General features: G+C 36.2%; 1 protein-coding gene across 13 annotated transcripts in view; it reads left to right on the top strand.

Moving 5' to 3' along the window:
• Nucleotides 1–23,852, top strand: part of STS (steroid sulfatase) — a 115,206-nt gene that overhangs the window by 10,834 nt on the left and 80,520 nt on the right. For 4 of the 13 annotated variants that reach the window (XM_068921491.1, XM_068921584.1, XM_068921481.1 and 1 more), the window contains 5 exons: nt 465–573; nt 11,140–11,286; nt 14,271–14,423; nt 16,396–16,517; nt 19,172–19,294. In XM_068921491.1, coding sequence (XP_068777592.1) covers nt 11,240–11,286; nt 14,271–14,423; nt 16,396–16,517; nt 19,172–19,294 — 445 coding nt within the window. In that variant the 5' untranslated portion in view covers nt 465–573; nt 11,140–11,239. Of the gene's footprint in view, nt 1–330; nt 349–464; nt 574–11,139; nt 11,287–11,925; nt 12,004–12,196; nt 12,466–14,270; nt 14,424–16,395; nt 16,518–19,171; nt 19,295–23,852 lie in introns of those variants that run through there. The other 9 variants (XM_068921577.1, XM_068921517.1, XM_009683694.2 and 6 more) reach the window with 6 other exon arrangements.

Raw genomic sequence — 23,852 nt, 5'->3', positions numbered from 1 at the left:
CGGGATTGTGTGTGGTGTACAATATTAATGTAGAGAGAATTTCTCAATCAGTCTGTACCTCCAGTGGAATAGTTTGAAAACAGTTGATGTGAAATTATGCTCACAAAAGGTGTCTTAAACACAGTTTCTCAGAAGTTAATATATAGGTATTCTGCAGGAATGCTTGATGTGTACAGAAGGCAGACATGTACTTGATGCTCTTGCACCTTGTTTTCCAAGAACATGATGCAAAGTCATTAGCATTTGAAAAGCCTAACAGACGATCTTGAGCAACAAATTAAAACTAGTTTCTTGGTTAATCATTTATATTCATTATGAAATCAGGTCTGTATTATTTCCTCATGTGAAGTAAGTAAGTGGGTTTTTTTGGTTTTTTTTTTTTTTTTTTTTTTTTTTTTAAGAAAGAGTAGCAGTCGTATATCAAGAAGAAATATTTTTCAGTGTTGTCCTTTCTCCCCCTCCAGGTTTCTGTTTCAGTTCATGTGAATGGACTTTCTACCTATATACTGATAAGTGCAGAGCCATCTTGTGTGACAGCTAGAGGCAGAAACTGAAACAATTCCGTGTGTCAAGGTAAAACACCCTCCTGCCCCTGCAGCTGTCTTTATATAGCTTTATTCTGAATGCTGAGGTCATGTATAGTGGAGGTTGTATTCTTTCACAGCTCAAAGCCAATTCTTCATGACAGGAAATTAGCATTATGAGAAGTGATAACATATGCAGTGTTGTCTTTTCCTTATTAACTTAATGCATTGTATATTTTATAAACAAGAGAAAAGGGGTGCTAAGAATTACTGTCTTCTCTTGTCTATAGGATATTACCAACTGTAGGGGCATCATTTTTTAAACAAAAGTCTTACAATGTATTGGAACATTCCCTGCCTACAATGGGTTAAAAGGAGTATAAAGTCTTGTGAGAGCAGTTAGAATAAACAAGAAAGCAGTGAGTTTGTGATTAGAACATTTTCCTAGTACGCAACAGTGGGTTTTTTCTCACCACTTAAGCTCTGTATGTTCAGAAAGGAGTACTAAAAGCATATGTCATTTTCATTACAAACTCTGTTTCAAGAGTCGAATGAGAATGAATAGTTAAATAGCTTTTTTGCAGGGTGAGAGGGATAGGTTCTGAACTAACCTTGTAGTTTTGAAGTGAGTCAGGGTTACGTGCAGTGCAACAAAATCCCTTTGATTCAAAGGTGGAAACAGGCAAAACAGATCTTTTTAAGTTATATTAAATAAATCTAATCTCTTCCTTTGTAATCTCACACGCATCTATCCTGCTAACTGGAGGTAAACCCAGATGCTGAGGGGACAGTATCCATTAGAGGAAGCACTGAGGTAGAGAGGATTGCAAGGTATGGTAGAGAAACAGAGAAAGTAAGGAAAAATTTGTTGCTTCTGAATAGGTTATGTCTGCCAGTTTTATACCAAAAGTCTACATTTTAGCAACCACTCTGAGACAAGAAAAAGGAAGGGAAATGAAAGAGGTGAGGCCTGTTTAACCAAAACATGTATTGAACAGAATCTGACCACACATATTCCTGCACACGTTTTTGTAATGAGTCAGTAATAATATATATTCCATACATCCTGTTTCCTCACAAGCCTGTTTTCTGCCTTCTGCCCTTAGGGTGCTCTCTAGGCAGAGTTTGGTAAATGCAGACCTGTATCTAGGTTTTAAATCCTGTCAGACCAGCAACTAAGGCAGTTCTAATGCTGGGAAAGCCGCAGTAGCCAGTAGGAAGCCCTATGTACCACTCATCAGTGGAAGAGCATGTGTGGGGGTGAGAAAAGTCATGGAGGAGGCAAGCAGAAAGAAGCAGCCGCATCAATAGCAGTAATGCTGGAGTTGCAGTGGTAATCGCAGTGCGTGGGCAAGCAGAGTTGGAGGAGTCAAGTGCTACATCCAAGAGGAAGTCATTCTGTGAGTTTGGATGGATGGCACAGTAATGTGGGAATCTTGAGTGGGAAGGGATTTGGAGTATGGTTTAGCAAGATTAGAATTACAGAAGGTAGAACTTGTGGGGTGGCTTCTTGATTGTACAAGCGGAAATTTGGGGATGAGGAGAAGTGGAAGTTTATTTAGGGTGAGAAAGGGATAGGAGGAAGTCAGAACATTTGAGATGAGTTGCAAGGAAGTGCTTAACAAGAATTGGTGGCTATGACACTCTGAAAATGCAAGTTTGAACTGCTTCACATTCAGAACATTAGTGATTTTGGATTTTCCACTTCCTGGATGAACCTTTTAAATTAAAAGGCAATGGTATAATAGTGGACTGTTCTTTTTCCCACTGGGTTAAAGAGTCAGTTAATCAGTCATATTTGGAAAGAAATCTTGGGGCACAGAGCAGAGGACAGACCTGAATTCCTGTGACATTGTCTTAAAGGAGTCAGACTGGTGGTTACATGGTGTCATAGGCAAACATACTTTCTGTAGAAATCACCAATGTTATGAAATGTATTTAATTAGAAGTTAAAGTCAATAAACCATAGAGCTACTTTATCTTCTTTTGTTCATAATGTTTATGTTCTGCAGTGGCTGACAGAACTGGAAATTATGATGAAGAAATTTAGAACCCGATGACATTTACAAAAGTTATTCTTGGCTATGTAAGAAGCATCGTATATGCAGTTAATGCAAGTTATTATGTAAAGGATGGCTGGGTATGTGAAACCTATCACCAGTCGAGTGTTAGTCCTGAAAAAAGCATGTAGATGCAAAGAGCCATACATTCTTTCTCACTAATAAATAGAATCTATCCTTTAAAAACACAAGTATCCATGGTATCTAAAGACACAGGAAGGGTAATATCCTTTTTTTTGAAAACTTGTTCAAAGGCATTCTGAATATGATTAAAAAAGCAGATTATTCATTTCAAGCGTACTTGCAGCATGTTCTAGTCCAGGTCAAAAGATAATTGTGCTTGGAGATCCCTGGAGCTATTGCTGAGAAACTGCTCAAATGTTAAAAGAAAGTGGATACTGTTGTACCACAAGAAAATGGAAAAAAATCTTTTTGGAGTACTTTTTATTCTTATATTTCTTAATACTATGTAAATGTCACACAACATAGAATGACAATGAAGCGAAATGAATGTAGTCTTCAGCTAATGATAAATTTCATTCATTTATGGTATTGGGACTTTGCCTGTTAGCTCATACATGCAAAGAGATGATGTCCCGTTTTAACAGCAAGAACTTAAAAGTTTCCTGTAGTCCCCATGAAAGAGAGGCAACGAGAGAAGGAAGAGGGAGCAGAAGGGACAAGCATATTCTGCTCAGACAGAGCAGAAGGAATTTCTTAATAATTTGTGGTTTAGATTGCTGTTTTTCCTGGATTACTCTAACACAATATACATAATCTACACTTTTTTTAATTCTGTCAGGCCCTTACGGGCCTCCTTTGCCTCTTCTTGTACTGTAGGCAGATACTTTTAGAATTATTTACTGTTTCCAATATCATTCTTTTTAAAGAGTTGAATTCTACTTGTTACTTAATCCTATTAGGTTTAAATTGCATCCTTGAAGTATTTTGCCAAGTTAAGTATAGTCACAATTAATTCTTTTTTTTGATGGCTAGATAGATCAGCTGTTCTTTTTTTTAAGCTCACTGAAATTAATAAATGATGAAGACTTTGGTACTGGCATAAAAAATTGGCTAATATGCAAGTATATGGTGATATCTTTGCCCCTTGGCTTGCACATTTCTCAGGAGAAGTTTCTGGTCTATATAATTTGCAATTAGACAGTAATTGCACAGGTGTTCTTTCCACGGTAAATATCTTCCTGTTTTTTAAGACCACCTTAATTCATGATCCTTGCCTTTTGTTTCCAGATGTGATTTCCAGTAATTGTATTTGATTTTAAAACTGATGTGTGCTTTTAGTGGTTGCAATGACTATGCAAGTGGAGTCCATCTGTATTAGAACTAGTTAGGAAAAGGTTTCCTATCTTACTAATTTTTTTAATCTTTCTGAAAGTTTTTTCTACTATATTAACTGGGGCAGAGTAAAAATTGTGGATGGATAATTCTGTTCACTTTGTTCTAATTTTGCATTAGGTCAGTGAAAAACACTTAAGAAGAGCTACAGAAAAACTTTTGTCTTGAACTCTTTCAACTATCTTTAACCTGTTCAATAAGAATATCTCCTTGCCCAAAAGAATAACAAAAAAGTGGTTTGGTTTCACTTTGTAAATTCCAGGTGTAATTTTTCAGGTGTGAAAATAAGAGAGAAATGTCTTTTTTAATTAGAGATATTTTTTTTTAAAATTTGCATTATTACTTTTTTTTTCTCTCTCTCTAAAATTTATCTTGGTAAAAAAATTCCAGTTTTTCTTGAGACACATTCATGAGTATTTGCAGAACAAGAACACATCATTGCCTAAAAATTCTGGCTAGTGGAAACTGGTGGAAGTAGTTCAATATTGAATTCATCTAGCACTTCTCATTCTTAAATAAAGAGGCAGAGCAGTGCTGATTTCAGTAGCCTGGTAAACTGAGATAATCCAAATGCAGGCACAAGTGATAATTGTGCTGCAATAGGAAGAACACAACGGGGTTGTTTCTTGTTTTTTCTGTTACTCTTTCTGGCAAAGAGTGCGAACTTTCAAAGTAGATGGTATTCCTGACAGCCATTTCCTCTTGATTAGTTTACTTAACTTCTTAACACAACAGTGCTCAGTCTTTACAATGGGGCAGACTGAACAGCTCCTTATGGAGGGACTTGAGGGCTATTTGCAGCAATCGGCTGATCAGAGTATACTGTGTGATAGACACACCGCTGCTCTCTCTTTTCCTGCCGCTTATGTGAGAGGACAAGCGTGTATAATGCCATCACATGAGCAGAATGAATGCAACCCACATCGTGTGATGGAGGTCGGGGACGTGTGTGATCTGTGGGCATGTGAATAGATGCATTCCAGTGAAATAAGCTGAATGTCCACTTCCCATATAACTGGACAGTGCAGATGCAAATTAACAGACTTGCTGTCATATGTGAGGAGCCTCAATGTTTGTGCGTGTGTGTGTGTGCAAGGACTGCATGAAATAAGGTAATAAGTTCAAAGTGGCTGGCAGGTCACAGGGTGTCCAGTGTCAGCATCAGTTTTTAAACAAAACAGCAGGAGGGAGGAGGCCATGGACCAGAGTTAGTCTGAGCTCATAGCCTGTTTGTTGGTCACTTCTGACAGCAGCTTCCTTGAAATAACATTTTGGTCAGGTAGCAGTGAGGAATGTAATTTCTGTTCTGTCAGAGATAAAATTTATTTGGCTGATCACATTTGTGCTTACAGGCTAAATACAGGGTTGGCTATAGCTTACTTCATTGAGAGACCTGATGACTATTATTACCATAATCTTTGCTGTTGGATGTTATCACTCTTATATCAAACGTTTTTTGATTAAGACTAATGAAAAAATGAGGTATTTTTATTTGAGACAGAATATATACCTGATTGCTGTACAATCTGGAAACTCGGAATACTTATATACTTGGAGCAATACTTGGAGCAAAATTTTGCAACTTAAATTGATGAAGAATTGTCCCTAGTTCTCAGAGTTCAGTAGGATTACTCAAGAGAGTAAAAAATTGTTACACCAGTAAGGTTAGTAGAGCATATTCTACTATTTGCAAAGTTATAGTGGCTGTTTATCACACAAAGTTGCTTGGTCACATTATGCACCCAACACAAGTGGACAGATACCCACCATCAAGGTGGCTGCCTTTCATATGTATCTAGTTTAACCTAGGTGTTTAGTCTCTCTTTCTAGTCTGTGGAAAAAGATCGTGATCATCACTTCCAACACTTCATCACAGCAATCTTGAGAAGAGATGACTCATCCTCTTAAAGTGCCTGTCTCTATTAATTAGAAAGGAAGCCTAGATAATTAGCTCAGACTAAACGCATAACTTAAAGATGAATAAATTCAGATGGTTGGATTGCACCGTTAATGCCAAGTCTATGTGGGCCATCTAGGCATTTACTTCTATGTGGGTAAAATTATACTGGGTGTATGCATCCTTTTCTCCATTTTTGTGACTGGGAGTGAGCTCTCTTGAGAGCCCTTGAGTGCTGTCATAATGGAGGTATAAATAACAATACAGCTGTATTAAAATAATAATTTCACATTTGGAGAACAAACTAATGCAAATGCAACTTCTTTCGTCTTTAAATGGAACGTGCTTTTGGAAATAATATAAAATATGGATCATTATATTCACTGATGTGCTCCTTGCTAGCCTTATATAGCAAAGCAATATTAGCTAGCTGTTTCACTGCAAGTTCTCCAGGAAACAACTTTGACTGGAAAAGTAGTTGTGGATATAGGAAACGCAATGATGTTATGTTAAAAGAATTCAAAGCTTTGGTCTTAATGGACTCCAGAGGATGCTAGTGAGTAACTCAGGGCAGGGATATGTGTGGTTGCTTTTTTTAATTTTTTTTGTTATTATTATGGGTTTCATATCTTCTCCTCTAACACGCATTTGAAGAATACCATTCCAGCAGAAAAAGGCCTAGAAACTGCTTTCAAATTGGATGCAATTGAACTTCAATATAAAGTGGTTAGCCATTTGTCTTACGGTCCCTTCAAAGAACGCAACTTATATGTTAACCTTCAGTGCTGTCCACTGTCCCTGAGAAGACAGTGTATTAGTGGAATTTACTACTTTAGTCCACTACATTGCCAGTAATTAGACAATTTTTGTCTCCTTTTTAAATATTTTGTGGTCTGTTGTTTTGAATATGAATGAAAATCTGGGAGGCACCAATTTGATTCTTTTTAGGTGAAAATAAGTACAGTGTGATCAGTCACAGAGATGGAGCTTATGGTATATTTGTTGGTCCAATTCAAAAAGATATAACCGAATTCTGTTAATTCCATGTGTGAAACTCACCATCCTGTAGAACTGTCCAGTCTTCGTCTGCTTGCTTATCATAAAAGCAGAGATACAAAAATAATTTTTATCACACAAGTTCTTCTTCCTCATGTCCGTTTGACACTCCTGAAAAAGGCAGTATCAAAACCAGACATTTCACAAATTTGGCTTTGGTATATAACAAAAACATGAGTTGATAGCTTTTAAAACTATTAATGAAACTACAAATCGTGGGAAGGTGTTAGTTAAGCCCTCAAAGTACATAAGCAAGTGTCATGTTAGGCTGGTTCATATAGCATTATAAAGTTCTTATTCTAATAGGCTCCCATATTAAAACAGATATTTAATAACAGTATATGTCAACAGCTTCTGCATATTTTGTCAGTCAGCATCTTGTAATATTTATTGAAGTTGATAAGGTTTTCAGAAAGGAGTCTCTCATCTCTCTCATATTTATGTTCTATAAACATCTAATGGTAATTTAGTATATATTTCAGCTAAACACTAAATGTGTGCTCAGAGGCACTCACCTAAAATTCCTCTGAAGGGGTGGAGTACAAAGATAGAGCAGAGATGCATCCTTCACATGTGCTCAGACATTTTAGTAATGTGCAATTATTGAATTTGAAAGATTTCTTTTAAATTTGTTAGAACACTTTTCCCTGGTTTCAAGGAAGTGATATGACACAATCAGCAGTTACTCATGATTAACTTTTTTTTTTTTTTCCTTTTTTAAATAAATTCTCTTTCCCAGGAGGGTGGATAACTGGCAGATAGGATGACTACCTGTATCATCTTGTGATTCTTTATTATACTACTGACCAGAGTCCACACTGAAAATTAAATTGTTCTAAATGTTTGGCTAACAGATGGAATGTTGTGAAACAGTAACCATAGAAAAAAGTATATTTGCTGATACATGTATGTAGTTGCACAGTTTTTGTATCACAAATAAAATAATGCTGGTACATCCATCACAAAAGATAATCTAATCTTCTATTCATGTTATAATTTACTACTAGAAATAGTGTTTATTATTTATTAATATTGCCATTAATTCTGTTGAGATTTAGTTGAGATTAAACTAGCAAACTCTTGAGAGACCATTTTAAAAAGATACCTAAATTAGACTTGTATTTGGTGAAAACTTTGTGATTTTGTCTAGATATCATTCAGTCCTGGTTAGTAATCATTATTAAGCAAGAAATAAGTTTTTTGTTACTGTGTTTTTCCCAGCTCACACTAAGTGAAATGTATATGTTACATGAAATGTGTATGTATGTGGTGTTTTAATGACTTAAATACAGATTTTCATTTATGTACATAATTACCTAAAGATGCATGTTGAAGTCTAATGGAACTTTTCAGAAAAGCGTTCCAGTATGTGTATATGCAAACTGCTACGCCCAGCCCTGCCTGCCCACGCTATGAGAGGGCTGGATGCAAATCGCTTCCAAGCTAGAAAACAAATAGTCATTTTAGTCTGGCACTGACTCTAAAGTGCCTAACCTATAGGTAAGATGTAAGATGCCTATGTCACTTGTACTTTTTGTGGGGGAGGAGGGGAAACATGGAAAAAACATGTCAAATGTGCCTGGGCATGAGAAGTGTTTATTGGAACAAGCAGAAAGTCTGGCTGCAGAGGGTTGGAGGGTATTCTAAGGTGTCTTACAATGAAGGAGGAGAAATAACAAAATTTTTAAAAATCACCATTAAGAAATAGTGAGCTTACACGCAAAGATTAGAAGCAATCATATTATTCAGACTGAGCTACTACTGGTCCCTTCGGATGTCGTGACTGATTTAGTGCATGAATTTAGCCCACTACAAATACAAAGTAATATTTGTCTAAATGAATTAGCATTAGGAGCAAGCTAGAAGTGTATAATTTTCTTTCTCTCTTCAAGGCCATATGACCCAAAAAAATGCAACAGATATGACTGACTCAAAGAGAGGAATTATTTGAATGAGTTTTAAGGTGATACTAGGAAATTTTTGCTTAATAGTATATATTACTTTGCCATCTGTTACAGTTTAAAAGCTTACATTTCTGATTCTCCTGAAAGTAAGAAATTTTCTTTTTGCGGAGTCTTATTAGGGGAGAGGAGGGCCGCCTTTCACTTTGTCAACAGTGTAATTTTTAGTGACTTAAGGAAACCAAATTGGGGTTCTGACATTCCTTTAAGCCAAGTAAAATCTTTTTTTGCATAAAGCGCAGTATTTTTTAATGAGGTGAATATCTTCAAATGTTGCTTATTTCATCAAAATATAGTTTCAAGGATAAAGTATATTAAGCATTTTCTCAAAGGATTCTGCAGACATATATTAAAAGAATAGTTTACAGATAAATTGATTAATCAAACTGAATAAAACAGTTGGGAAGGTTCAATTGGGAAGATGTATTTGAAGGAGTTTCTCTAATAATCACAATTTTTGTAAAAGATGCATGTGTGTAATAATCGGGTTAGGGTGTGTAGCTAATTGATGAAAAAACTAGCCATAATTCTAATCCGCTTGAGGAAAAAAAGAAAAAAAAAGTCTTCAGTTTCTTTATGATTTGCCAATATTTTTTATGCAGAAAACTAAAACACAAAATGAGAAGTGTTTGATAAATCCATGTGAAATAAGGAAAAATATTGGATAATTTCTATTATTTGTTTGTATCCATTTTATCTTACACATTTATTTTACACTGAATTTGTTTGAACACAAGTAACCAACGTATACTAGAATGCCAATACTGTAATGTGAAAATAAGTAGAAAAAGTAGACTATGTTGGTGTATACACCCACATACATGTGCAGATATGTATATGGACGCATTTATCTGTGTATGCTTGTATATGTGTTCATATATATTGATTATATTTTTGTAGATTGAAATAGCATAATTCTCTGCAAGGAACTGAAATACTTATGTGACTCTCATTGCTGTAGGAATTTAAGCACCATCTGAAATAGTCTCAAGCTAGCTACCACCTTAGGAGGAAAAGATGTATTATTAGTCCTGTTTTACCATAGCAAAAGTGAAGCAGGGATTCAAAATAGCACTTGCATGTCTAACCAGGCAGTTAAGGAAATGTGTTGACACCTGAATCTAGAGCGTAATCCTCCAAAGTTGAAGCCTGTGTAGGATGTTGTGGAGGTCAAAAAAGTGCAAATTGGTTCAAAATGGTCTAAAACAAATTCATGCAGGAAAAGAGGTCCGTGAGTAGCTATTGGGTAATGTGCTGTTCGTATGTCTTCCACCCTTCAATACTCATTCCAAAAGTTGGAAGGATACACAAGTAGAAGAATGTATTTGCCAAGTTTCTTAACATTCTTTCCTTAAGCATTTGGTTTGGCCTCTGTTGGAAAGCGGGTACTAGGCTAAGTAAACACTTTGTCTGATTGAGTATAATCATTTTCATGTTAAGTGTCTATATGCCTAACTATTCACCATTAAATACTCTGATGTGTCATAGATATAAGAGCATGCTAAGAGCTTTGTTCTTGTTACGTGCTTCCTCTTATACTGCTCTGTATTTCTTTGCTGTTGCCTGTTCCACTCAATTTTGTCCATCCCATTTGTCTTGTTTTCCAAGCACATCCCTTCAAGATGCATGACAGTCTGCTGTGCAGAGAGTAGGCCATGGAAATCAGAATTGTTAGGATTTTGTATTTTCATGTTTCCTTGTTGCTTTCACTTTATGGATCTCATATCAGATGAAGATGAACAGCCAAAAGCCTGAGTGTGCCTACAGATGTGCCTTCAGGTTGGTCCCATCAGTACTGCATCACAGTCATCTTTCAATAACATTTTTACTCATTTGCAAAATGAGAACAGGAGCTGCTAGGACGCTAACGTTTCTGGAGATAGTCTCAGACAATAAAACAGTTTCAGTGACTTTGCAAATCACAGAATCACAGAATGGTTTAGGTTGGCAGGGACCTCTGGAGATCATCTAGTCCAACCTCCCTGCTCAAGCAGGGTCCTCTAGAGCATATTGCCCAGGATCACATCCAGACGGGTTTTGAATCTCTCCAGCGAAGGAGACTCCACTACCTCTGTGGGCAACCTGTCCCAATGCTCTGTCACCCTCACAGTGAAGAAGTTTTTTCTCAGGTTCAGATGGAAATTCCTGTGGTTCAGTTTGTGCCCGTTGCCCCTTGTCCTGTTGCTGGGAACCACGGAGAAGAGGCTGGCCTCATCCTCTTGACACCCTCCCTTCAGATACTTGTACACGTTGATGAGATCCCCTCTCAGTCTTCTCTTCTCCAGGCTGAACAGGACCAGCTCTCGCAGTCTTTCTTCGTAGGACAGATGCTCCAGTCCCCTGATCATCTCTGTAGCCCTCCGCTGGACTCTCTCCAGTAGTGCCATGTTTCTCTTGTACTGGGGAGCCCAGAACTGGACACAGTACTCCAGGTGAGGCCTCCCCAGGGTTGAGTAGAGGGGCAGGATCACCTCCCTCGACCTGCTGGCAACACTCTGCCTAATGCATCCCTAATGACAATGTTGTAATTGATCTTAGGAACAGCTATCTTAGCTTAGCTTTGGAGATTATGTCAAAACATTATATGAAGAGGTTCTACAACATTAGCAGTGGAAGATTTTAAAGTTTGTCCATGGTAATTAATTTCTTCCATATTGCAATGAGTAAACTGCTTATTTCATCTTACTGATGCTACTCTCTTTTAAAAAGATTTGAGAACTCTTTAAAATTCACATGAACAGTACTCAGTTAATGTCTAAAATATTTATACTTGTATTACATTTCTTTCATTCTGGAAAACAGTACTGTCTCTACTAAGGTTTCCAACAATACCTTCGCTCTGTTAAAGACCAATGAGTTTGCTCTCTTTAGTGGCTAAAGCCTTTTCATGTATTCAAAGACCTCTCCACAGCTCCATACCTTCTAAAGAATATAGAGAATGTTCTGTTTTTACTGGTTATATTAAACCTTGGAATTACTGTTTGTAAAACCTAGCAAAACCAGCTGGCTCAAAGCCTGCAAAATGACGGTTTTCTTAATGGCAGGAGTGTATATTTTTATATTTTATTCAGAGGTAACCAGAGACAACGTGAAGCCTACAACAAGACTGAAAGTACTCAGTGATTCTGTGAAATAAACGTGCAGATCCTGTGAGTGTCCGTGTAATTCTATATATGTCACCAATATATATTTTCAACCTCCCTATTATCATGACCCTTAAGACCCTTACAGTACAGTAGGAACATAAAATGCTGCAGCAAGTTGTTCCTATCTTGTAAGGGTCAGTGTGTTGGTTGCTATCCTGCAACACGTGGGAGGCAATTCAAAGGAAGAAAAGTAAACCTCCTGCACAGATTAAAAGTCTGCACTGTGGCAGGCACTACATAACATCATTAGTGTGATAATTTGATGAGGGGTTGATCAGAGGCATCCAGCCAAGCAGAACTGTGTTTGAAGTTTTAATATTAACATTTGTATACATTTTTTTCATGTCTGAGACAAAGTACATTGCTTTCCATGAAATGAGCCATGTAACATTTTGTTGACAATAATAATACTGGAACCTTTAGATGTTCTTAATAGAGGTCTACATTGGAACCTCAGTCACCAAGGTGAGGAAAGTTCAATAGGTTATAAAGTGTACATTCAACACTAAAAATTAGCTAGTATACTTATTAGCATTTTACGCAGTATGTGAACCAGCACTAAAAGAGTTAAAATCCTGCTTGCATGTGCATTTTCTCGTAGAATGGTAATAATGGAAGTTGGGAATCTCAAGTCTTGATCCCCACTATCTGGTTCTCTTCTCACTTTTATCAGTCCTGAGCCTTTTCTACCCTACCCATGCTTTCTTTTCCAATCATTTCACTTCATCTTTCTTAATCATGACTCCTCTTTTCTTTCATCCTAGCTGCTCCAAGTTCTCTCACCTCTTTTCCTCAATTTCTTTGCCTGTCCAGTGTCATATTATCCCTTCCAGCTTCTTAAACCATCTGTCAGTCCTCATTTCTACCCCTAATTTCTGATTCCAGCTGGCTCCCGGTTTCCCTCCTTGCTCTTTATTCTAGTCAGTACAAGCTCTTCCAGTTCTGGCTACTTTGTCTTTTCTAGAGCTACTTTTTTCCACCACGTCTCACTGATCTATGAGTCTGTCTTCCTTGATGTCTAATCTCTTTGTATGAACTCTTCCTTTTCTATCTACTTTATCTTCTGTCTAGTTACTTTTATCTATCATAACTCACTGATGTATAGCTTCTTCTTTCTTGACCTGTCCTTAGTCTCTCCTGAAATTGTTGTTTCCAGTTCCTTTTTCTACTCTCACTTCCGAATTTCTACCTGTCTTGCTTTCCTCTTCTTTCCTTCCTGTCCCAGCGTAAGCCAGTGCCCAGATCTGACTCTTGCTTCATCTGCATTTGAAAAAGGCTGCGTACATCTGGAAAAGATGTGAGTGTTGCTAGGGGCAGAAAAGAGATAGTCTCTCTATTTTTTGGTGCATATACCTGGCACAGTCCATCACAGCCTAAAAGGAGTTAAGTTCAGTTGAAACATAGTCAATGCAGATTAAAATAGAGATTTGGTAATCCCCGTTTATGTAAAGTAGTATTCATGCTATTAACATGGGCTAAGAAACTCTACTTTTGTCATAAAAGAATATAATGGTATGTACTATTGTATGCAATACATTTTTCCTCTTACTTTAAGTTGGATATAGTATCATCACTGTTGATAGATCATTGTGATTTGCTACCACATACTTTTACATAACTTTGCTGTCGGCCCTGATGTTTAAAAGATTTGTGAACAGCTTTTTTTTTCCAAAAAAAAGAATCACTTCAGTAATTTGCTAGCGCATCTTTTCGTAACCTTTACCACAATGTTTATTCTTGTCAAGAAACTCTAGATAGATTTTTTTTTTTTTTTTCCGTGTTGAAGAGAAGTTCAATCATTTACTTCAGTGGCAGAGTTTGAACTTTTTTTTCTTAAGTGAACTTTGAAAATTGTGGTCCTAAATGGTTTCAGTTTTCATGTTCCTCGAAATGAATTTAAGCTCAAAAGAAAAAAAAGACTTTTTTGCTATCATGATTTATTGATAGCACATCTGTATATACAAAAGTACTGTCACTGAGGTTGTTGCTGTTTGCTTGTTTTTATTTAAGTAAGTACTTCGTCTCTGGGTGGAAGGGATCGAAAGGGACATCAGATATATATTAAATGTGTTTTTAATTTAAAAAAATGTGAGAGAAAGAAAATAAAGTTAAAAAAATCTATTGAGAAAAAAAAGTCAAAAAATTGACAATCTAATTTTCTCTTCTACTGTGGAATCCAAATCAATAATAGGACTAAATTACAGGAACAGTCAAATAACAAAAAGTTATAGTCTTTATCTATAATGTTTCCACCTGTTCTCAAACACCAGGAAGAAGATGAGACTTCTTTTATTTCTAATAATTTGCCAACGTGCCATAAAGAATATCAGTAGTCACAGTGCTTCAAATCCCAATGTCATTTTACTAATGGCTGATGATCTTGGTATTGGAGACCTGGGATGTTACGGGAACAGAACCTTACGGTATGATGATATATTTGGGGGAATCATGGTTTTATATGTATTTTTCCTAAAGATTGTAAAATTGAAAACCAACAGTATTGAGAGCTCTTATAAGGTTCTTTATATGGAATCAGTCTTGCTACAGGATAGAAAATTTAATCTTTACTTTTTTTTTTTCTTTAGTAATAAGAAAAGTCTTAGCTGCTGTACTTTATCCACCCAAAGCATTGCATTGTAAACAGATCACTGAGCAACCAAAATAACATTAAGATTCAGAGAAGTAAAACATAATCAATAATTTTCTTTAAAAATTAATTTGGCACAAGTATGAATTAAACATATTTTGAAGAAGTCTTGTGATTTGAGAAGAACTTATCACTAACTATTTAGGAAAAAAGTGCTAATTTTTTTTTATGTCACTTGTCTTTATACCGTAGTAATTTAAATTTATTAAAACCAGTGTTAATATACCTGACTAATTCGGTAATGTTCCCCAGAATGATCATTACTGCTAAGTTAGGTATGATGCTTGTGTGAAAAGCACAACAAGTTGAGCTTACTCATTGTGTTTCAGTGGTGCAAAATGAAGCTGTGATCAAGTTAAATAGACCATTCAGGCTAAAAGCACTGTCTTTTTGAATGTTACGTTCCCTTGTTCCTGTTGAAGGTAGCTGGAAGTGAAAGCTCCTTGTAACTCACAAAAACAACTCATCTTACAGCCTCTGATTTTAAACAAGAAAAAAAGATATATAGCACAGATGTTTGTATCACCCCTTCTTCCCCCACAAAGGATCAGAAACACTAAAAGAATTGTATTCTTAGATGTGAAAATCCAGGATTAAATTTTAGAGTATGAAGAAAATGCATCACACTGCTTGTTGTCTATAGGTGATGTTATAGCAAAAAAAGTTTCTTGGAAAATTAATGTTTCTGACTATATTCACCCTTAACGGTGGGAGGAGTAGTGTGCCTTGAGGTCATGATCATTAGTCTCCCAGGTCAGGAACTCACTAGAGCATGCTGTAGTTCCTGGCTAGTCTGCATGCGTAGGTGGTTTGTTTTTTTTTTTTTTTTTCCAGTAGAGCCAAGGGCACAAAATTTCACCGTGCAAAAAACAATTTTCATATGTATGAGGACAAGGTTCACGTGCAGATATGGAAACTTGGAAGTGGCCCTGGTCTAATATTACAGATGTAGTCTGTAAACATCATTAATATAGAGATTAATATAGAAGCATGACCATTTGAATCTCTCCTAATAAGTTATACCATCCATCTTCTTCTCTGCTCCTCCCCCCCAAAAAACGCATATCCCTTTTTGAAAAGGGATCAATGGAATTTTGATTTTCTCTGGGTAGACACTTTCCATTTCTCCCTGTAACCCCTTGTTCTTCAGCTAATGTAATTTTATTGGTGAGCCAATGGCAGTAACACTGAGAGGGCTGTATCCATCTTCCTTATCTCAGAGATTTTCATCTCACTATCCAGGGCAACCAATACTCTCACTCTCTTTCTGGGACAATCAGATCCCAATGGACCTCGTTATTGTCTCTATTCTTCTTCGAAATTTTGTTGAGGAAAGGGAGAAGCACCTCCAAGTAGGGAGTAAGCAAACAGCACCTTTCTGCAGTCTCTCCCCTCCCTATGGCTGAAGCAGAAAGGCCATGTAAGTAGCAGAGTTACAGTTTGAGGTCTAGGAATGCATAAAAAGGGGTTGAAATACAACAACCAAGTGTCACAGTTTAATATTGTCCATGACAAGTGGATGAAAGTGGGGAAAAAGATTTTTAGCACAGTACCACAAAGTCATTTTTGGTATTGACACCTAATAAATATAAAGTTATTTACTATAATTGTATTTAGACTTGCAATATCACTATGGTTTTGATAATTTGCATACACTGGTCTTGATATTTTTGATAATTTTTGCTTCATATGCTTTGATCTCACCATGCCTAGTTCTAAATAATTTTTTTTCAATTATATTTTTCTAGAACCCCTAATATTGACAGACTAGCTAAGGAAGGTGTGACACTTACTCAGCATATAGCAGCATCTCCACTGTGTACTCCAAGCAGGGCAGCTTTCCTGACAGGACGATATCCTATCAGATCAGGTAAAATCCCATTTTTCTATTAATATATATATCACATTTAATTTTCAATAAGCCATATTCTTTTTTCTCTCTGTCCTTTGTTGATGTCTTTGGTTAGGTATTCAGGTCAGTACTTAATCGAGCTCAGTAGAGTTGGTCAACATTTGAAATCTTCCATAGATGGGAAATTCTCAGGTTTCAGAAGAGTTCATACAAAAATAAAGCCTTTTTTTTTTTTTAAAAAAGAGAATATATTTTTTTAAATACCAGGGCAAACATCTGATTGTGGTTATTTAAAGTGGAAGTAGCAACCAGTTTTCATGGATTGCCTCCACTATCTAAATGATTGCCTTCACGAGGCCTCTTTTGCTTCCCTAGTTGCCTTCAGGCTGCTCCTAAAGTGATGAGGGCAGCCTGAGCATTCAGCATCGCAGAGGATTCCATGGGGCCTCAAATTGAGCCATATTTCTTATGTGTTCCTGTAGAAACATGAAAACTAGCGTTTGAGAGCAACATCTAAAGGAGAACATTGAAAGCCCATTGTTCAAATCAGCACTGATTTACTCAGTGAGCATCTAGGAAGACACAAGGCAGAACTCAGTTTAAACTCTCTTGCTGAGATATTTCTGTTCCTTCAAAACGTTTTGGCTTAGGCAAATTAATTTTTTTTCTGATGAAATTTCATTAAGATATTCCAACAGCTCTTAAAACTGAGGAGAAGAAAGCAAAAATCCCCCTTTCCTCGTAAGTATTGTTGCTGTATATCTTCCCATTCACAATGCTAAGAATCCTGAAAGTACCTGTAACTTGAATAATTTTTGTTATGTTTAAAGGGTCTGATCCAAAGACCATTTAAGACAATAAAGATTCATATGTTTACTTTAATGGGCTGGGACTAAGCCCCTCAGTGCTTAACTGTGCAGCTTTAACATTCCCTTAACATAATTTTTAGCAAGGATCATTATACATTAATCAAATCACTTGTTCATTAGTGATAAAACATCCTGTCCTTGCTTCTGGGAATGAAAGCAAAGCAAGACTCTGGAGCCTACTTGATGTGTTCGTGTTCATTCAAATCAAGTAACAAGCTGCTGCAGAAGTGCCAACTAATATAGCTTGCTAAATTTTCCATTACGTTCTGCTGAAAGGAAAATTGTATATATCTGTTATAGCTACACTGCTATTAATATTTGCTGTAGGTAAAGCCACAGGTCACGTTGCATTGTGATCCTTGTTCTTATTTCTGAAAAACTGGTATTTGACCTGATTTTTTTATCGATTGATCTGCTCCCAGTCACTAATCCTGATCGTTTCCTTGTATCTACAAAAATTGAACTTTGTCGTAATTAAATTAGGAATTACTAAATATAGATGACTTCCAAACGTCAGTGAGGAGCTAATACAGGATTATTATGGAAGATACTAGAATCACAATGAGGAAAAAAAAAAGAAATTTTAAAATCTTGCTAATGGAGATGAAAAATATTCCAAAATGCAGTAATTTGATGAAACATCTCAGAGAAAGGTAATGATGAAAAAAAATTGTTCTGTACCTTACTTTGATTCTGGTAACTTAGTGGAATTACACTGATTTCAATTATGAGAGATGAAAGTACACCTTCAAAAAAGTACAGACATAGGTGACTGAAACTACTTAAAGTGTTACTCAGTAAAATTGAGCATGTTGAATAAGGGTGAAAAACTGAAGGTAGCATTTGAAAAGTAGGTGGAGCTGTCTTTAATAAGCTAGTCTAACAGGTCTTTTTCTCTTCTAACCACAATAGATGCCTAAGAGAAGATTCTGGTCGCCTATATTAGGCATGTAATTTTGGCAGTGCAATCATCAAGTTGCATAATTCAGATTTCTTGAAGATATATCTTCACAGATTTGCATAGATATTTCATTGTTTTGTCTATATTCTGAGCCAACTCTCATTTGGAATCCCGGTAACCTAATTTTCATGAACCTGAGCTCCCAAATTCCTCATACTGACAGCAGAGTTTATAAGCTCAGATTTGTTTTTTTTCAGATTCTCGGTATTGAAATTACTGTTCCTTATTTAAATATTTTATTATTAGCTCATACATGATGCTGCTTTAATGCACCCAGGCTGGAACTTAAGAAAGTCTGTTCATGCCATTTGAGCAGGGGCCCTCTCCCACCAAATCTGAGTGAATACCTTAGCCAGTAGGTTCCAGATTCAGATTCTTTCCTGCTCTTTTTTAATGATGATATTTTATGTGCCTGCCTGTAAAATTTCCCTGCTTCAACTGCCTTCTCTCAAATAGCCTGACAGAGTTGTAGAAAGCAACGTATAAGGAAAGTGGACGTTCTGAGAATAAAACTTGGGAGTGCTCACACTTAATCCCTAGCTTCATTCCTTCCCTTTACAGAAGAAAAATGAATTATGTAAGCTCAAGTTCTTTCAGATATGTTGTACCTCAGAATGCCCACAGAAAGGGCTGCAGCTGTTTATGTGATAGCTGTCCGCACAGTTATTAGTAGAGAGTTTTCTTTCTTTTTTTTTTTTTTTGCATCTCAATTTCTGGTGAATGGACTAGTGGCAATATGTCATTTAAGTGATACCACTTAAAGAAGAAAGTGCATGCAGAAGAAATGGATGAAAACTATTTTACTGCATTATCCAGGTTTCATTCACTTTCATGGTGTTTAGGAATGGCTGCCTTCTCGAGAGTTGGTGTCTTCTTATTTTCTGCCTCTTCTGGAGGGCTTCCTTCTGAAGAAATAACTTTTTCCAAACTCCTGAGGCAGAGAGGTTATTCAACAGCTCTAATAGGTAAAATTACTGAAATATGCAATGTTATTTTTCCTTCATTTGAATCAAAAGTGCCTTAACTTTCCATATAAAGTGTTAAATGTCTTCATTAAGCTTTTTTCCCCACAGCATAATGAGTTTTTTTTTCTAATACAAAGCTGAGCACATTCCCGTTCATATGTGAAACTGATCATGTAAGTATGTCTAATTCACTTGTATAGTTATAGTCTCATTGTGCAAAGTACTGAACAAATGCATGCCAAATTTAAAATCAGTCCATCTCATTAAAAGTTTTCTGTATAAGTTCAAAATAGAAGTCTGATTGCAGCAGAGAACAGTGAGGGATTAGGGTACAGATCAGGGCAACAATGGGATTCATTTCACCTCTCTTCAGATATCTTCATAATGCAGATAATTAGTACCTGAGCTAACCATGTGGATTCTACTCTTAGTCATTGGAGGGAAGCGCTCATTTCTAGGAATTTTGTTTCACCCTGTGGTAGATGTTTAATATAAAAATGTATTTTTTTCTTTCATTATAAATATAGTCTGGATAAGCAACTTGCACAGAAACGTCCAATGATGGGTAAGAGAGACCCCACTGGATAACTACTAAAGAGAGTTGAAATGAATGTAGTAAAGGTATAGCATTTAAATAATGAGAAAGTTTTTCTTCCTAATTTGGCCCCTGAGGTTCCACCTGAAATGCAAGGTTTGCTTGCATTTCAGCAGATGCTTGTGAAATACAGCTTATATTAAGTAATATAAATTGTCTTTCTGTACACAAATTGTCAGGATATAGTTCTTTAGAAATCATCATACAGGTATGTTACTGTGTTCTTTTAAAAGCTTGATGCACCCAAGTTGATTCATAAATGTAACAAAAGCTTGCAATTTTGGACGTAATTCTTATTTAAAAATCAATCTATTTAACAAGGCTAGCAATTCACATCACCATTAAAAAAAATATCCATACCATATGGATACCTCAGTGTTGATGTTCCTAACTAAGCAAGTCTACTTAGCTATACGCCAGTCTTTGAAAGTATAAAATACCATCATGTCCTAACAGATTCAAAACAGAAAAACAGAAGATCTTAATAGAAGGATATTTGTGCAGGTGTATCTGAGCCTTAGTGCAACAAAGCCATTCACAGAACTATTTGTCGTATTCATCATGGAATTACTTCCTATTGCTCCATATTCAATTAAAGACTGCAGGAAGTTCATTTTTCTGTTTGTAACAAGCACTATAATTTGACTCATTTTCTGGGGGCTGACCTAGTTAATGTTCTTTTTTTAACTACTTTCACTGCAACATGACAGCTTGCCACTTAGATCTCCAGAAGTTATCTCCGTGATGCTTAATGAACAGTTCTTCCAAGTGGCCTGAAATGATAACTAAGAAACCTTAAAATGTAATATTACCATACCCTTAGAGTATAACGAAGCCTTCCAAAAAATCAAGAAGAGTATTAAAATTAAGTGTAGAGCATATGTAAATGACAAAAAGAAAAATTATGTAGATTTGAAGAAGAGAAAGGCAGGCTCTCATTCCCAGCCTGCCCGTTTTCTGCCTCTGCTGGTATTCTTATCACATCTTCTTGGTCTAGGTCAGGGAGTCATTGCTTCGTTCAGTCTAACTCAGCAATTCCCAAACAATTAGTTGTCAGATCCTGCACCTGTGATGGATTGGCGTAAGGATAATTTGAAGCTTTTCTGTTCTGCAAGCCTGTACTGTCACTTCTTTTTTAGCCAAGTTGCTCTCCCCTTTAGTCTCTAAGGGCATTCTTTTCTTCTCTAAATGAAGTTTCCTTCTTTTTCCTTTTTTATTCCTCCTCTGAATATGTACTTTCTTATGCTTGCTATGTCCCTAAGTATATTTTAGCTATAAATCTATTTTATACATGCACTTTTTTACCTCATTGTCTTTCTCCTGTGGCACAAAGAAGGTGACATGCAGTAGATCTGGCAGGAAGAGACCTAGTTGGAAAATCTGCAAGAAAACCAAGTTTTCTCAAAAATACAGATGCATTGAATTTGAAATATTTCACTAATTTAGGATCCTGGAGGGTAGAAAGAAATGTCAGTGTTTTGGGGGAAACAGCTATGTCAGACTCTTAATCCAAAAGAACCTGTGAAAGTAGGTCCATATTGTTTTGACTACTGCTATAAATGCAGGATCACAGTTGGGAAAAGGTCAGCTTTTCCTCACCACTGCTATCCAGCATGGTGTTTAGCATCCAGAGGAATGTAAGGTCTACCTATGTAGCCTGTCTCCAAAGTCAAAAACACTAATGCATAAATTGGGAATTGTGCCTTGTCTCTAGAATGAGAAATATAATACTTGGACACACTGTGGCTGTAGTGTAAAATGCAAGATCAGCTGAGTCGATGAAGTAGTATTAACAGAACAGTGAACTGGGAGAGATTAGGAGGTGACAGAATTTCAGTTGGAAAGAGCTTAAATTTTTACCATGTTAATAATGAATGCACATATACTGTAAATTACTAATATTACTATGCATGTCATATAAATATATTTCTTTGAATGCATAAAACATATTTTCCTGCATCTTGCACTGCAGGCCCTTACCATTTATTTAAAGCACAAAACCATATTAAAAGAAATAAACTGAGTCTTCAAATTGTTCTCTTTTCAGCTATGTGAGGGATCTATAGAGGAAAAGCATGAATTTTTGTACCCTTCCCAGAATTACCACTTCTGGAGTACCAAGAAGAGACGTGAATTCCAAATGAAGTTTCTTAGGTGGAGAGGACTTGCTTCTCATTTACCTTTCATTACATTACTTTTGCTCTGCAGATTTCTTAATTGTGGCATGAGAGTGAAAAAACTTGGATCCAAAACTATTAAGGTGTTCATAATATGCCATTAACAGTTTAAATTTCACTCAAAAGCTTTGTAGAATCTACTGAAAATTGTATGATGCTTATCTAAAGAGTCCATAATATGTATCTGGACTTAGTAAAGACATGAGAGCATTTTGCACTATTCCCAGATTTAGAAAAGTTCTGGAATGTAAAGCACATTACAATAATCTCTTGAAAAGCTAATTCAGAACAGGACTTACTGTGACAAAGAATGGTGTAGAAGTCAAAGAAACTAATAAAAAATATGTATTGTGAGCGCAAACATCACTTGTCTTCTCAGAGCAGTTCAAGATCTATCAGAACTCTCTACCTCATTGTCGATTTAAAATTGTATCTTTCACAATTGTGTCTTTCAGAGTTACCTACATAACTTGCATCAGTGCTTCTGTTGCTTTATCTGAATTAAGTTGCTTCCAAACAAATCTTTTTTGAGGCCTCAGATCGTTTTAACACTGACAAATTTGTGTTTGCTAAAAGCCTTTTCATAAAAATAGGTCCTATATTTTGCCCTTTCCTTAACTTCTTGTTGCAAAATTCTTCTGCCCTGGCTTGTGTTTAATTTTATGTTTAGTTTAATTGTTTAAATGTTTTAGTTTTATGTTAGTTTAATGTTTAGTTTTATTGAGATCCAGTTTAAACAAACTTTTTTATAAGTAATAAATGACTTTGTAAATGTATTTAAGTGGTTTTGGTTTTTTCACAAATTTTAATTGCTGCTATGAGATTGAAAAATCAAAGTACAAATTTAAAAGTTAAAACTTTAAGATTATTTATGTCCATGATTATAAGTCTTTACCTTTATTTCAGTTATCCAGCTTCATGAGAATAGCTTAATGCTCAATTTCCCACACATCTGACTTTAAAATTATTTCATAAAGATAGTCACCAAAATCTAAAGGAAAACACTGAAGCATTTATTTTCCAAAATATCTCTCTCTTATAGCTGGGAGTGAAATTCAGTTTCAGTCTTAGCCTGTTATGGCACCATGTTAACATCTGAAAATCCAGAACAGAGGTCTGCATTGCTATTTTTTGTAATCAATCACAATACTATTCACTGGACCATTTCAAAAGTAGTGATTAGAGCCATTCTATCTGTGGAAAACAGAATACCCTTTGAGGTCAGGGTGGCCGTCTTGACAGTAAATGATAAAACTTCTGATCGAATGAGAGCAAAACCAGGCCTCCATTTCACTGACATATATAAGCACGCTAGCAAATGCTGTTAAGCCTCTTTCTGTGATGTACTGAAGATGTTTCTAGAAGCACTAATCCAAGGTCATCAAGTGATGTACCAGGAGAACTAGACTCTCACCATGTTTATGGATTGGAAAATCAAACATTCAATTAGACTCACGGCTTCTATGTTTTTTCCCCATTTTTGCTGATGAGTGAACTTAAGACGAATATCTTTCCATTCCATGTCTTAGTTCTGCTATCTATGAAAGAGAAATACTGACATCGAACCCATTTGGTAGGTACTGTTGCTTAAAATCAGAGCTGACCCTCATCTTCACCCTCTTTGATACTGTGGTGTCCGTATTTATCATTTCCAAAGGCAGGAGTGCAGGATGTATATGCTGCTCAACGTCCTGGAGATGCTCAGGAATGCCTGCATCTGGATTCCTGCTTACAGTTGTGTAAAACTGTGATGGTTAGGGAAAGGGAAAAATTCCATATGTGTTTT

Source organism: Struthio camelus, chromosome 1 (assembly GCF_040807025.1).
Source record: "Struthio camelus isolate bStrCam1 chromosome 1, bStrCam1.hap1, whole genome shotgun sequence".
Lineage (NCBI taxonomy): Eukaryota > Metazoa > Chordata > Aves > Struthioniformes > Struthionidae > Struthio > Struthio camelus.
The sequence above is the reverse complement of the archived record's forward strand: the minus strand, read 5'-3'. Positions and strand labels throughout refer to the sequence as shown.